The sequence below is a fragment of the Oncorhynchus mykiss genome, chromosome 4 (genome assembly GCF_057628025.1).
Source record: "Oncorhynchus mykiss isolate SJ-2025 chromosome 4, ASM5762802v1, whole genome shotgun sequence".
NCBI lineage: Eukaryota > Metazoa > Chordata > Actinopteri > Salmoniformes > Salmonidae > Oncorhynchus > Oncorhynchus mykiss.
This window is the reverse complement of record NC_143025.1, coordinates 57,272,232-57,287,770: the sequence shown is the minus strand read 5'-3', so window position 1 is coordinate 57,287,770 and position 15,539 is coordinate 57,272,232. Positions and strand designations below refer to the sequence as shown.

Sequence of the window (15,539 nt, the reverse complement as noted above, 5' to 3'; positions counted from 1 at the left end):
ACCGTTGGACTACCTTAATTGTATCTGATTTGCATTTAATACCAAGGCGCATGTAGTAGGCTTGTCATCTGACGTGTATCAATCAACCCTTTTGTAAGCATGGAACTCTGAACCATCCACCGGAGGGAGATAAGTGTTGCACACCAATTTCCCGTCTAGGACAAACAATGGGTGTCAAAACAAAAGCTTTCCAATGTCCAGTAGGATGAACTGACTCAATGTTATAGCAGATGGTGTTTTGCCAAAGTGAGGCCAGCAGGGCTGTGGTTGGCTGCAGTGTTGGTAATGTTCAACTGAAATTACAACTTTCCTTGATACCTCTCACTAGCTTGGTTTCCATCCAAATATGGACATTTCTTCTTTAATGATATGCATGTCAATCGCTCATGGCTCAAATGGGAAGAGCTTGACTTCATCACTACTTGTTTGTAAGAAGTGTTGACAAGCTGACTGTACCGAGCTGTCTTTTTTAAACTACTAGCACACAGCTCGGACACCCATGCCTTGCATTCCCCACAAGACATCTCTTCACAATCTCCAAGTCCGAACTACGGAAGGTACAGAGCCATGAATACGTTGCAATCTATTCTGCATCAGGATAAGCTTTAAACACACACCGTAAGGAACAGCAGGGACTGAAGAAACACACTCCTTTAAAAGTTGCGAGCCTGCACCGCGGGATGGCTTCATTGCTCCAGACCACAAGGGGGAGTTTGCGCACTCATTATGCATTTGGGTCCCAAGGCTTTGACCAAAGACGAATTTTGACACGAGCCACCCTTGCCTTGTGGCGCTCAACGAAGATTGCTGACAAAATAGATGGAAGTTGTCTTAACGAGTGTAGCAAATGTACAATTTGAGGAATGTGTTAATGTAGAGACGTTTGTGCGGCTTTTTTTTGTCAGTTAAATTACGAAAATGAATTTGTCTTTCAGGGACTCCTGAGAACCAACAAACCAGGCTGTTGTCTTGTGAAACAGTGGATGGAAAGAATCTAGCTGGCTAAAGCATTGACTGCACAATTGTGTAAGCTTGCCTTGCAGCTGAAGTAACATGGCTAGCTATTTACTTAGTGTCGGATTAAAAATAACTGTTGCCTATCTGGGTATGGACCTTAAACGTAAAGTTCTGAAGTAATATTCATACCAATCCATGAACCAAGTCTGAATGGCATTAATGAAGCCCAGAGTAGAATACCTTTATTGTGCGACGGATGCAAGACCTATACACACACACGTATTTTAGTTATTACCACGCGTGAGATTCCCATATTGTAGCTTGTACATTGAATATATTCACCGATCATGTGCGGTTCAGGTATGACTGACATTCTTTTTCAGTCATATCAAATGATGCGGTGTCTGCATGTATGTATTACACTACAACAGCGTTTACTGCTCCTGTGATATCAATGATTACACTAACTATACATGATTGATTTAATTCATATATACAGGAAAAAAACCTATGCAGATCTAACTCATCTGAGGACACGAGTGTTTCAACCAGTGGAGAATGTGAAACGCTTTATTGAAAGTGCATTTTAATTGTAAGAGTTCAATCTTGGGCGGGCAGGTGGGTAGAGCGTTGGACTAGTAACCAGAAGGTTGCAAGATCAAATCCCTGAGCAGAAACGGTAAACATCTGTCCTTCTGCCCCTGAACAAGGCAGTTCCTAGGCCGTCATTCTTATCTGACATGCCTAGTTAAAAGGAAGGCAAATCTCTACTCTACAATGCACATATGGTGTGCATTAGATGAGGTGGGGGGAGAGAGAGCATATGATTCATGAATGACAGTGCTTCCCTAATCTCTCAGTTCATCCCAATTGCGCTGTCGGGACTGGATTCCTCTCACATCAAAACATGCATGCAGACAAGAGCATGATTAAACCTTTTTATTCTAACACGGTCAGTCATCTTAAATCAGGAGGTGAAATGCAAAACTGACTTTGGATCATTAACTCTGGGATTTCAATGTAAAGCATCTAATAATACTTCCAGTTGACTCAACCAAGTGACATCATCTCTATGATCAGAACATGCCCTCTGTCAGCCATTTCAGATGCGGGAGGGGTTCAACAAAACAGCTGATATAACCTAGAGGATTTAGGGAGAGAGGGATGGCGGACACCACACACACACAAGTACTTTAAGCTGAAAAACAGACCCGTGAGGACAAACGATAGAAGATAATGCCAATAGGTGTCTGCGTCACATACAGTATCTTCTTTCAAAGTGTACCTGAAACATTTTAAAGAGGGCTGTGTTTCTCACCACTTGGTTATTGCAAGGCTAACCCATGACTTGGCAGCAACAGATAGTCCAGTGGAAATGTTTATGTGGTGTAAATCTGAAAATTAGCAGCTGACATCTTAAGGGTTTTTTAATTCATGCAAGCGAGACAGATTCCACGGAGAAAAAGAACACAGAACAGTTTAATTACCTCTGGTTATGGACACTTTTTGCCAGCAATAAAGCTTCCACGGCCTGGTCCTCACACAGTGAACATCTGGCAATATCTACATTTTCGACCCCCTTGGTCAGCTCGCTCTCTGAATGTGAAGAAAGCAATAACTGAGATATGACCGTTCAATCTAAAGCAGCACGTGCCATTTTTTAGGATAAGTCAATACAGCCCAGTGCTGCTTACCTGAGATGCCATCTTCGTAGGTGTCCGCTATGACTTCCTTTTGTGTCGGGGGAAAAAAGTGGCTTTCAGAACAGTTCTTTTTGATTTTGACAAAAAGACAATTGGCCTGTGAAAAACCACACCTTCATACAAACGTGCTACTGTATGCAGAATTCTTGACTCGCAACTGAAGACGCTGCCCTATCCTGCCAGCACGCCCACAAGCGAGCCACTCGGGAGCAGAATGATGACGCGTGGAAGAGGGAAAGGAATGAGAGGGGAACAGCAATTTGTTGCAAGTTGGGCTAATAGCTGAACAATAGACTATTCTTTAGTAAAGGTTGAATAGTCTAATAGCCGAGCTAGTGTGAGGATTTATGTCTATGCTCTATAACCTACTACTATATCACGTAAGATTGAATTGTTTGAACAGCAGTTGTCTGTGTGTGTGTGTCAAGAACTGAGCAACATGCTTAGCATGTTGCAAAAACTGTAGATAACAGCCCGGCAGATGCTTTGTCCTTGTGTTTGTCTGTGACAATATTGAGCACATGGTGTTACTTGATGTATCTTACAAAGTTGTGGTTAATCAGGTATAGGGAGGGGTGGTCATCACGAGGTTTAACTGAGATGGAAAAATACGGAACAACACAATAGCAGGAACTGAGCAACTGTTATAACTAGGGGGTGATACCAGAACAGTAAGAATCTATACATCGACGGAGGGAGAACTCCAAGAGGCGGGGACCAGCCTGAGCGCCTGCGATAGGCTGAGCAAGTCTAAACCACGCTCAGCCTCTACTGTGATAGACATAGTTCCAACCCGTCTGTTGGCCTATCACAGTATAAGAACAGCTGTTTACGTACATCCTGACAGTTCCCTGTTCTGCCCTGCGTGGTATTACAGTGAGCCCGTATATACGAAAGTTGCATTTGCCATTTATTGCTTAGCTAATAAAAGTACATAGAGTACAATCAGTGACTCAGCGTTATAACTTGTTCTGATACCAGATTCGAATTGACGCAACCCTAACACTAGGTGTGATCCCCTCCCCCCTATCACAGACCAGATTTGCCCTAAAGACCAATGCAATGACTGTTTAAATATGTTACCTTACACGTTACGTTGGCTGACAATTTGTTAGCTACGATGTCCTTACGAACCACATAGCATATCATTACACAGCACTATGTACCGGTATGTTAGTAGTTGTACATCAGACTTGCCAGTAGATTAACTATAGACTTGATGATTCTCGTCGTTCTTATTCACCCAAGGCTGAAAAATTCACCCAAGGCTGAAAAACGGCTAAATAAGAACGTTGACTAAGCTGGAACACTAGCGCGAGCCCATAGCAAATGAATGGAATCGAACGTTCGCAGAGATCGTTTTGACTGGAGTGATGCTTAGGATTCCATTAAAAATCTATCCAGTTTAATTTTACCACTACAATCTGCTCGTCGGACGAAACTGGAGGAAATAAACTAGTGTAGAAAGTAAACATCCGCACCTCGATGGTGTCAACTGTGCTTATGTCTGCGTAATGAAAAATAAAAAGCCTGGCCTAGCGATCGATGACAAATGAAATGGTGCCCGTGTAACAGTTTTACTTCTGTCCTGAACCAGGGACCCGTTGAACACAGACAACAGTTAACCATCGCTCCACAAAAGCCGCGGCCCTTGCAGGGCAGGGCAGCGTTTCCCAAACTTGGTGTACATTTAGGTTTTTGTCCTAACACTACACAGCTGATTCAGATTAACAAAGCTGATTGATTATTTGAATCAGCTTTGTAGGGCTAGGGGAATAAAAAGAAAATGTGCAGCCCTTTGGGGTTCAGGTGACTGAGTGTGGGAAGCCTTTGTCAGAGGGTAAAAGTTGCATACCCCTGGGCTGTAGGCTGCACACCTTGGGTCAAATATTAGGTTCTGTAGCTGTGCATTTTATCGAAACAATTCTGTTCTACAATGGTTCTTTTCCTTAGCTCAGGGTAAGTAGTAGCAGGCCTAGAACAGTCTTATGCGACGCAAACATTTGAGTTGTGTTCTTCTTAATCAATCATAATATTTTGTCAAATGCCTTACAGGTTGTTTTGCCTATTGATGGCAGCTGTGGGCATACAAGCACAACAGACACCTTCTATAAGTATGCATTTTGCACCCTGCAAATTCAAGCACTAAGCGTTTGACAATATATTTTTAACTAACCTTTCCCATTCCAGATGACCTCCATGCTGAATGCCTTGGTAATGTTATTCGTTTGAGTGTCGCTCCTCTTTTTGAAGAGGTTGCTACTGTCTTCAGTGAGTTTGCCTCTTATGATTCTCTTTCTCTCCTTTCATAATTCATGGCTTGATATTGCTCGTCAACTATTGTGTTCACACCATCTCCATCCCTTCCAGATGACACACACATCATAAACCTGACGCCTGGCCTTGCTACTCAGTGTGGATTCAGCTTTAAATTTGACCCCATGGGGAATGCCATGTTTTTTGCTTCTCTTCAAAACTGCTTTTCCCAAAACATGGTAACCCTAAGAACTGTAGTGTTTGCTTGAACTTCACTGAACACTGAACTTCACAGACAGTTTGCCTTTCAGTGTCACTGCATTTGCAACCCATAATGTAGCAACGTCATTTTATTTAACCTTTGACCTGGAGTCATGCTGAGACCAGGCTCTTTTACAGAGGAGCCCTGTATACACAAAGATACAAGTCAATATTTGCATCACTAGATGGAAAAATGAAATCATTGAAAACAAACACATTCTTCAGTAAAAAGGTCCTCAATAAGCCCGAGTTGCCGTAGAGGTGGTAATTCATACAATTTTAGAGCATGGAGGTTATTAGAAGTACGGTGCCAGAAACATTGAAGCAGTTTTACTGAACTCTGTGGCCACCCCTGGGTCTGGTATCTCTTACCTCTAAGTTAACGATGATGGAAGGTACAGCAGAAGTTTATGGAGGGCTTTCAGAGGGCCAGCCAACTTTCTGTAGTGTGGCTTCAATACAGTGGCGGCTGCATTCATATAGCCAATTTTGCCACAGTCTATAACTTGCATGAATGTCACTTGCATTATTTGTTTTTTTGTTATATAATGAAAGGCTTTTTTTCCCTTCCCCCTTCATTTTAGGATGATAAGATGTTCAGCTTGGTCATGCAGTTCAGGCTGCCAGGAAACCACATGACCGAAGACCCTGTGTATAGAGTGGGCAAAACCTGTAGCTACACCCCCTGGACCTCCCGAGAGATTCTGTGCGACCGCAACTACATGGAGGCAAGTGAGCAGAGCATGCCCTAATGGACATGTTTACAGTCGAGCTTGTCATACTGCCTGTATAAATGATCTGTCTAGAGCTACAACTGTCCAGTGTTTCATTTCTTCTGCGACACAACGTGGAGGTCTTGACTCTCTCTCTCAATTCCACTCGCCTCTTCAAAATGCACATAGGATAACTTTAGAGGTGAGGAATCTTGGCCTATTCTCAATGCATTTAAGGAGGCGAGTGGACAGATTGATTTCCTATTGTCTGGGAGGGAGAAAATGCATAGGGAATAATGGCTTTTCTTCTCTAGGTGTCTGTCAGAAGGACTCTTCCAGACATCCAAACCGTCCCCGAACAGCCCACTGGGGGCCCGAAAGCAAGGAGCGCCAACTTCCGGAGAGGAGCTGAGGTAGCCATATTTCAGTTTCTGTAATTTTACTACAACATGACAGGATGGCGCTAAACAAAATGTGCGTTTGTTGACAATTTTGTTTAATTCATGTTTCCATTTCCTGAGACAGGCTGTTGCTTCAGGATACAAAATGACAGCAGTCGTCTTTAGTCCTAGCAAGAAGGTCATGAATGTGGATGAGGTCCAAAGAAAGGGCTATGCGATAGCCAACACTCCCACACGGCTGGTGTTAAGAAGCCCCCATAATGCAGAGGAAACATACCTCCAGAATGTAAGCTGACTTCCTCCATGAACTGGGTCATGTTCAGTAGAGCAAACATTTGGAAAGCGTGGCCCTACCTGAACTCTGCAACATATTGTTAATACGGTTTGCCCTACTGAACACGGCCCTGGTGTGGTTGCCCCCTGAACAGGTAGCTGGGGTTCCGATGCGGGTGCTCTCAACCTCAACCTTCTTTGAGCAGAAGTGGCTGGTTACTCGAGTAGATGCCACGGCTGTTTGTCCAACACCAGGTTGAGTGTGAAATCATTTAAGATCCTTTAAACCCAGTTCTTAATTGGCTCCAGACAAGACTTTAATTTGTGTTATGTAGTGTTCAGTTGGGAAAATGTTTTGGGGTGAACTGTTTCCAAATAATGGCACATTTGTTTTCAGTTGCAAAATGTTCTGTTATGATGTGCACTTGGCTTCTTGTGTCACTGCAGAGGCAGTGGTCTTTACTCCAGAAGTGATCACCTGGTACATGCCCAAGCACATAGACCCACTTTTCTCCTCTGATGCCTTCACTATGTTGGAGGTGTACATGGGAATTGACGCTAAGAGGCTGGACACTGAGGAAATGGCTGCCAGAAACTACTCGGTTTTAGTCACGGAGGCTCATATTATTGTTGAAATTCCGGTGGGGGCTGTTGGCGGCTATTTCAAGGTCAGCGTTGGATGAGTAAAATGTTCCTGTTTAATTTCTAAATCTTATTTGTAGAGCCTTCAGTGCTTTGCAGTAACCCTTTGCCATCTCTCATGGGTAAACTCCTAGAACCGTTGTTTTGTGTAAAATGTTTCTTATTGAGCAATTGTCTGCTTAATCAGGCTAATATACAATGGATTGCAAATTGTGTGAATGCTGCATAAAATGACACTTAAACATACTCTACCGCTTGTCTTTGCAGTTTGTCCTTTAGCCGCTTGACATTTGAGACCAAATATCCACACTAAAGTATTGTTTACCGGACTTTTTAGGGAGCCGGTAGCTTTGCCACTGTCAACTGAATGCAAGCAACACTCGGCTGCTGTTTACATATTGTGCAAGTGTTTACTTTGCGTGTCAGTTGCTTTGAAAATGCACACCGCCGGAAATGCAAGTTGACAAGCGTATACCTACCAGCTCTCTAAAGTCTGGTAAACAATACTTTGGATATTTTGTCTTAAATTACGAGCGGCTAAAAGACAAGCGGTAGAATGATTGTATTTAACTTTCTGGCTTATAAGGAACATTGACCTGTTTTTGCACTCCAATTGTGTATTACAGCCTGACTGCATCACTCGTCTCCCTTACAGAGCCATATTCAGGATGACCAGTACTTTGTCACTTACACCATTGAGCCCATGCTTGAGTTGCTGTGGATCGAGGAGGTCGCACACGAGGACACCAGCTACAAAGTCCTCTTCCCTATCACAACACCTCCGATGGCCAGGCCTCCACAAGTTCGCAACTGTGAGTCTGGTTTAGTTAAACAGTGCCTATGGTAATTTGGGATGCCTGGGTTGTTCATTAGGCACGACGAAACAGAAGAAAATGTACTGAAACGGGGAGGCAATACCCGGACTTATCCAATAACAAATGTCCATTTTCAACTTCCATTGTACCGCATTTCAAAATGTTTTCCTTTGTTTGCCAATGAACAGACACGCCCTTAGACACAGTTCCTGAGCAGGCAGTGTTTGTGCTTGAGTTGGGGACCTTCAACCTTGATGTGGAGCTGCTGAACATCACCTTTCCCACCATGGTGCTAACTGTTGCAGAGTGCAACGCCAGAGGCTTCAATGTTCAGGAGCAGAGATCCCCGGACAACACCTTGAAGACCTTCAGGATGGAGGTGCCCTTCTCAGACCCGGTGGTCGTCAAGGAGGTGTGTTTCTGTTAAATGCAAAGCCACACGCAGTGATTTGTACATGCCCTAATAAGTGGGCCACCAACAAAATAGAAATAATGGCACAAATGTACTTTGTATCCCTCATTTACTCAAGTGTTTCCATTATTTTGGCAGTTGCCAATAGTGCTTGATTTAGAGGAATGAGGGCAACATTACTTTAAGTATATAGTTTGTTTTAATATGTACTTGTCACTTGATGTTGAGTAAGGTTCTGTTAGCATTATTGTTGTATCAATTGACCAATGCTTTTAACTTCACTACAGAGAAGGGCGGAACAAGGTGTCACAACCTTCACTCTTCAGCTGATCTACGGCCTGGTCGTCTTTCCAGAGTACGCTCCTTTCTCTCACTCTGCCGTTGTGGACGCTGTACTGCTGGACATTGGTATGTCTCTGGACTACGCCAAACTACTGTTGAATGGTTTCCTCTCGTTAATGATTGCCCTGAAAGGAAATTGTCAGTGGAAGCCCAACTAGCCATACTGTAGGTTTTTCCTATGCGGTCTCTCTACAAAGAAAATGTTAAGCTTTAGAGTATTTGGACCCCGTTGTCCTGTTCCTGATTTGCCAGGATCGTGTTTATTCAGGCCCACCGTTGCAAAACAAGGGCTTCTTCTTGGACAAGTTCAAGTAGTACCTTCCTGTTTTTTGTGCTTAATGAACACAACCCTGTTTGTCCTTGTAGTGCCACCCTCAGTCACTGGCAACTGTGATCAGGAGAACTTCCACATCACTGTGGACTACAGGAACCAAGATCCCTTTTTCGTGGTCTTGGTTGGCAAGCGGCTGCTTAACCATGAGCTTGCTCAACAGTATTTGACAGAGGGCGACGCAGACTTCACCATCACGTTGCCCTTCTCTTCGCCGGACGCAGTGTTTGAGGTACGACGCTCTCCCAAAACAACATGTTAACCTAAATTGCTGCAGCTACCCTGTATACTTGCGTACGATATTGGACTAATGAACTCTCCCATTGGTTCCCAGTCGGTTCACTCGTCCTCTGTCAGGAGCAGACTGGATGTGGCTCTGTTGAATCCTTACAACAACATGACCATCAAATACTTTTCCCTGGCTTGCAGCTTCCTCAAAACGCTGACTGGTTGGTTCTCAAACAATTGCTTCCGATAAATAGTCGTTTGACATGGTTACCAAACCTGGGTTCCTTGCAAATACTGTGAGTCTAATAGTAGTGCCACAGATGGGCATGGTTTGCACTTTTGGTGCTATTCCATTGGTTCAAGCTCAATTAAGTGTCACAAATACAGAACCCAGGTCTGATGGCTACCTGTCTTTTGCTCCCCCACCTCCAAGAGTGTTTCTCTAACGGAACGATGACTGCGCTGGCGGTGAAGGTGGAGTCTGCTCCCGGTCTGAACCCCGGTCAGCTGACCCTGAGCGACCCCGCCTGTGGTCCCACCTACAGCGACGATCGCTTCGCCTACTTCCACTTCACTGTGAACTCCTGTGGCACCACCAGGAAGGTAAAATGACGATTACCCTGAGGTGATACGGACTGTTTGCTTCTGCAGGCTGTAATAAGCAATTCCCCTCTACTACAGTTTATCAACAATGTCATGCTGTATGAGAACGAAATCTCCTTGCCAGATGAACTTGAGGTGAAGCTGAATGCCACGGTGTCTTCAGAGGAGGAATATCAGTAAGTGTATTACGCATCCCAATTGTGGCATTGGCTTTTATTGGGTGTTTTTTTTTTTTTTCCTTCGCCAATTGCTCAATGCTTTGTATACAGGGAAAATGTGCCTCTACTACCAGTGTGTCCACTCCACTGCTTGAAGTTGCCTACATCCCTCTTTTTAGGTTAAAGGTTTCCTGCTACTACGTGGCCAACACCACTCGCACATTGGCCTTCCTGACCAGGCCGCGTGACCACGAGCCTTTTGTCGCGACTGGGACGGGTCGACTAATGGTCAGAATGAGACTCGCTCAGGGTAAGCGTGCACAAATTCAGAATTTCAACTTGACCCCTAGCCTCTAAAAGAATCTTGGAAGGTCTCCTTTTACAAAACGCTTCCCAAAAAATGTAAGCCTTGCGTTCTGAGATCTACAGGTGTGGCTATGGAGTAACGGTGAGGAGCTGATTTGGGGTGGTAGTGTTGGCTATAAATGACTTGTGTTCATCGGGGCACAACAGGATATGATAAACGAGCATTTCTTAATGGACATGTTCAGATGGTGCCCACTGAACACGATCCCCGGTTGTCTTGTTCTGTGTTCCAGACGCCTCGTATAACACGTTCCACCAGGAGGAGGACTATCCAGTGGTGAGGTACCTGAGACAGCCTCTGCACTTTGAGGTGGAGCTGACCACGTCCTCTGACCCCAAGGTAGCGCTGGTGCTTGACCACTGCTGGGCCACCCTCAACGAGGACCGCGACTCCCGACCCCGGTGGAATCTCATCATTAATGGGTAACATGTTGTTTTTGGGCCTAAACAAGTGTTATTCCACAGGTGTGGTTCCTGAGTAATTAGCAACCTATCATGCTTGGCAGGCCATTTACTTTGGCTACCGTGGCTATGCCCCCACCCATAGGTCCTGAGTGGTCACAATGCTTAAAAAGCCGTGTGCGGTCTGTCACCAGATCGCCACCCAATTCTGGTGCGTACGATCACATTTTTGTGGTCCCTGCAGCGTACCATTGGAACGGAACGCATGCTGCAACAAACGACTCTAAACCGCGTTGTCTGAAAAGCATCTAAACAATGTTTTGTACTGATGAGAAATAAAGGTCTTCACAACTTTATTCCACCTTAAATGTTAACGTTATCATCTAGTCTAAATAACAGGTTGACTTGTTTTTCAATGTGATGCGGTACAAGGGAACCATGTAAATCTAGTTTAGAAAATATGGCATGCCGTTCACTGCGCCCGTTGCCTGAGATCTTAACTTAGTTTGGCCACTTCAGCATGTGACAAATCTTTGTACTTGTTACGGCGTACACATGACAAGTAGTTTACAGTTAACCAATCAAAAAGCCAATTGTCACCTCCCCAAATACAACCGTAGCTCGAAAGCTACACAGAGTTGCAAGATATAACCCCCCCCCCCCCTAAAAAATGGCTTGAGCTAAGGTATTGTGGAGAGGATGATGCAGGAAATATTACTAAGATGGGGGATTTATCAACAGTTTTAAGCTAAATACCCCTGGAAAGGGGGGTCTGATCTGGCAACCCTGAGGTACCATAGTTTACACTCTGCCGTGTTCAAATCAACTAACGACTTCAGTGCATTCAAGACAATGGGGGTACTCCAGTTGAGATCACCATAAGTCAGTCGAGTCTGACAGACGCTTACGTGATAACCGACTGCATTGTATGGCGCTAGCATTAGCTCATATGCAGTACCACCTTCAAAAGTGTTTTACACATGTGTCATTACAATCTAGGCAAGAATCAGAAAGCATGAATAGAAAGTACATAATACTTACGGTACGCTACAGTAGAAACGACAACACGTTACGCAGAAAATAAGGCACTTTGAAAGGAATGCACGCATGTCCACAGTTATTTGTAAGGAAGGCAATAAATGTGCAAGGCCTGTATACCTGATCTGGGGGAAGTGCTTGGAGTTTCTTTTGAAGGAAAGTTTGTCCGGCTCATTAAATTCTCAAATAGAAATGGTCTGCAACAGTGAAATGGGCTACTTTTGTGAAAATGAGAAGTTGAAACGGCCTATAGAAAATTAGCAGGTAGTGTGCCTTGGTTTGAGGTCAGCGCGGGTTAACTGTGCACATTTTGGAGCAGGGAGTGCATTGTGACGTCACGCGCATAAAATCAACTCCCACTGCTGGGGCGACTGTTGAAGATATTTGGAACTCGCGTGTGAAAAGGTTGTTGGCGTTACCTACACCTTTTTACTCAATGTTATCCTTTTGGTTTGCTACAGTTCAGTGTTCAGCCGAACTGATGGTCAGTCGAATGGAAGTCAAGAGCGGCTGGCAAGCTTAGCTTGCCTTTCCGATTGGTTTCATACAACTGCTCTTAACACTGACTGAATACTTGTTGGTTTTGGGTTGAATTCAGGCACAAGTGACCTCTTGTGTTGAAAACAGTTATTGCACTAAACATAAAGGATGGTTCACACGCCTGTGCAGCATGGATGTTTGAAACGGAATAGGATCAGTTGACAGGACGCCGCTTTCAATGGAATTTCCTGTCCTAGAGGAATGCGCTAATTGGGAGTTGCTAAACATGAACAAATACCACGGTCAAGTGTAGCAGCTTGCTAGCTAATGTTCATATTTAAAAAAATGTTACTACATTTTTGATTTGGGTGAGCACTTTGCCACAGATGGACACCGCTGGCCTAATTTTTATCTCAAGAATTTAGATTGGGTAACTATTGAAAGATGACTTATTTTTCCTACATTGTAATGGACTTATGATTATGCATGCTGCAAATGACACTTTATTTTGCGGGTGCCTTTTCAGTATCTGGAGACATGTTACACCAAGCAGTGTAGTGAAGCAACTTTATTGGCCAAAACCATTCATTTGGGGGATCGGGTTTGCAAAATGCTATCAAACCACGCAATTTTACCTTTTTAATGAAGTGGTCACAACCTAAATTTGGCCATGTGGACACGGGAGTAACTTTGCAGCTGTTTATTAAATCAGAAATGTCACAGCAGTTTAAAAAAACAGGCTGAATGTTTTGTGTATCATAGGAGAAGACACCACATTCACATGGCTGTGCACGAAATGGGCAGTTCAGATTTGTCGCTGCAACTATATCGTTGTGCAAAATCCTGACCATCCTGATTTCACAAATCCCTTTTTGCTAATATCTGGCAGTTAAACAGTAAATGATTAACCTCCCAAAGATGCACATTTAAAAAGTAGGCCTAAACTGTCAATGCGTAGGTTACTTTGTATAGTAGAGCTGCGCCCTTCACAGAAGTCCTCCACGTGTGAATCCGATGCCATGGGTGTAGAATTTATTGTGTGACCAATTTTTCCGACAGCGGAAGAATTGCTCTGGCGCATTGCATGAAATTCTTAATTAAAATGAAGTGCTTATTTTTGCTTTGTTGATGATGATGATGATACCGACTGTCTATTCGGCAACTTTGGTTAAACTACGGTCAGTTGATCAATATTCAGGTAGTCTGACCATTCTGGATAATTTAGAATTTTAAGAACCATTTTAGAGGGACATCTCACCTCATGTCAATGTAATTGAATATACATGTTTGACATCCGTCATTTAACAAGCCATTGCAGTAGACCAAAAGTAATATTGTTGACATTTTTTTTCTTCAAATAGGCAGCCCAATTTCTGTTCTTTAAAATGTACTAAATCAGATTCATCCAGGTCTGATGGGCCAAAAGATCAGAAATTAAAACCAACTGTCGTGACGTGGCCTTGAATTATCTGAGGACTGTTTAATTGTTAGCCGACTCTAAATGAATCATGTTAGGATTTGGGGTGCCGAGGAAGCGGTTTTAAAGAGTTACCGTCTCCCGACTTAAACTCTAGACGGTAGAAATCTATTACATTGATAAAGTCAACTTATTAACCATGACATCGTATCCTCCTTGCAGCTGCAAAAACCCCAGCCTTATGATTCACTATGCACATTTTCTAGGGGAGTTTCTCTAACACGTTCAAAAGTGAATACTGAAACAATATTTCTATCAGAGAGATTAGCTATAGAAAATGAATGTCATATTGGTTTTTACTAGAAAGGTGCTCACTCTACAGGTAGGAAGTCTCTAGCCTTTACATTGTATATGAAATATGTTTTTTAAAGATATGGCGATTTTTGGTGGGAAAAGCCTGTTAACAAAGACATTCCTTTAGTTCATACTGGAGGGGGAGAAAGAACCCACTTCTGCTGTAAATTGATCTGATCCTCACAGGACATTCATGACACCGCTACAAGGCGGTTGGGGTTTGCAGCGTTTTCTTGTCACTAACTTAGTCCCCCTCTCTACACTGGCAGCTGTGAGAACCCCGGTGATCCATACCGTGTGGTCTTCCATCCGGTGGTAGCTGACGCCAGGGTCCACTTCCCCCCTCACGTCAAACGCTTTGAGGTCTATATGTTTTCCTTCACCGAGGATGCGGGTGAGCCGAGTGGCCAGGTAACAATCTTTATTGGTTAATTTTGTGTGAGTGGCAATCCTCCCTTTTAAAAAAATCTGACACATTCAAATCTTTGATTCCTAGGTCTTTGTCCATTGTGATGTGGTCATCTGTGATGCCAGTAGTCCCTCTGGCGGCCCCTGTAGTGGACAATGTGTGAATCAGGACAACCCGAAAAGAGGTTGGTCTTTTATGCTTTTCAGACCCTGGCAGACCATAACTGAACTAATAGCTTCTCTCTCTCTCTCAACAGGACAACGACATGTCAAAGACCTCTTTGAGGAGCGTCATTTATATGTTTCTTCTGGATACATTCTTTGGGTGTAATGTCTCTAACATGTCAAATAAAGTGTTCTATATAAAACAATCCTAACTGTTGGAGCTACCTTAATTGTATCTGACTTGCGTTTAACACCAAGGCGCATGTAGTAGGCTTGTCATCTGACGTGTATCACTCAATATCTATGTACACTGCTCAAAAAAATAAAGGGAACACTAAATAACACATCCTAGATCTGAATGCAATATTCTTATTAAATACTTTTCTCTTTATATAGTTGAATGTGCTGACAACAATCACACAAATGATCAATGGAAATCAAATGTATCAACCCATGGAGGTCTGGATTTGGAGTGACACTCAAAATTCAAGTGGAAAACCACACTACAGGCTGATCCAACTTTGAAGTAATGTCCTTAAAACAAGTTCAAATGAGGCTCAGTAGTGTGTGTGACCTCCCTACAAATTCTGGGCATGCTCCTGATGAGGTGGCGGAGGGTCTCCTGAGGGATCTCCTCCCAGACCTGGACTAAAGCATCCGCCAACTCCTGGACAGTCTGGTGCTACGTGACGTTGGTGGATGGAGCGAGACATGATGTGCTCAATTGGATTCAGGTCTGGGGAACGGGCGGGCCAGTCCATAGCATCAATGCCTACCTCTTGCAGGAACTGCTGACACACTCCAGCCACATGTC

The 15,539-nt window shown here is 43.7% G+C and overlaps 1 protein-coding gene across 1 annotated transcript; it reads left to right on the top strand.

The window, feature by feature from the left end:
• Nucleotides 1-4,465: 4,465 nt before the first annotated feature.
• Nucleotides 4,466-14,931, top strand: LOC110514904 (uncharacterized). The gene is made up of 21 exons (XM_036975539.2): nucleotides 4,466-4,619; nucleotides 4,716-4,774; nucleotides 4,851-4,931; nucleotides 5,031-5,155; nucleotides 5,762-5,905; nucleotides 6,205-6,303; nucleotides 6,416-6,577; nucleotides 6,720-6,819; nucleotides 7,012-7,232; nucleotides 7,862-8,018; nucleotides 8,210-8,433; nucleotides 8,721-8,841; nucleotides 9,142-9,338; nucleotides 9,441-9,555; nucleotides 9,768-9,937; nucleotides 10,016-10,113; nucleotides 10,275-10,405; nucleotides 10,695-10,884; nucleotides 14,422-14,563; nucleotides 14,649-14,745; nucleotides 14,818-14,931. Exons 1-21 carry the CDS (start codon nucleotides 4,597-4,599, stop codon nucleotides 14,889-14,891), a joined length of 2,730 nt encoding a protein of 909 aa, XP_036831434.2. The 5' UTR covers nucleotides 4,466-4,596; the 3' UTR covers nucleotides 14,892-14,931.
• The last annotated feature ends 608 nt before the right edge of the window (nucleotides 14,932-15,539 follow it).

What these genes read in the sequence shown, in the direction of transcription:
- LOC110514904 (XM_036975539.2), top strand. Translation starts at nt 4,597, where the DNA reads ATGGTTCTTTTCCTTAGCTCAGG. An exon ending in GGCTGTTTGTCCAACACCAG is followed by an intron (nt 6,820 to 7,011) that starts GTTGAGTGTGAA and finishes GTGTCACTGCAG; the next exon opens with AGGCAGTGGTCTTTACTCCA. An exon ending in ACCCGGTGGTCGTCAAGGAG is followed by an intron (nt 8,434 to 8,720) that starts GTGTGTTTCTGT and finishes ACTTCACTACAG; the next exon opens with AGAAGGGCGGAACAAGGTGT.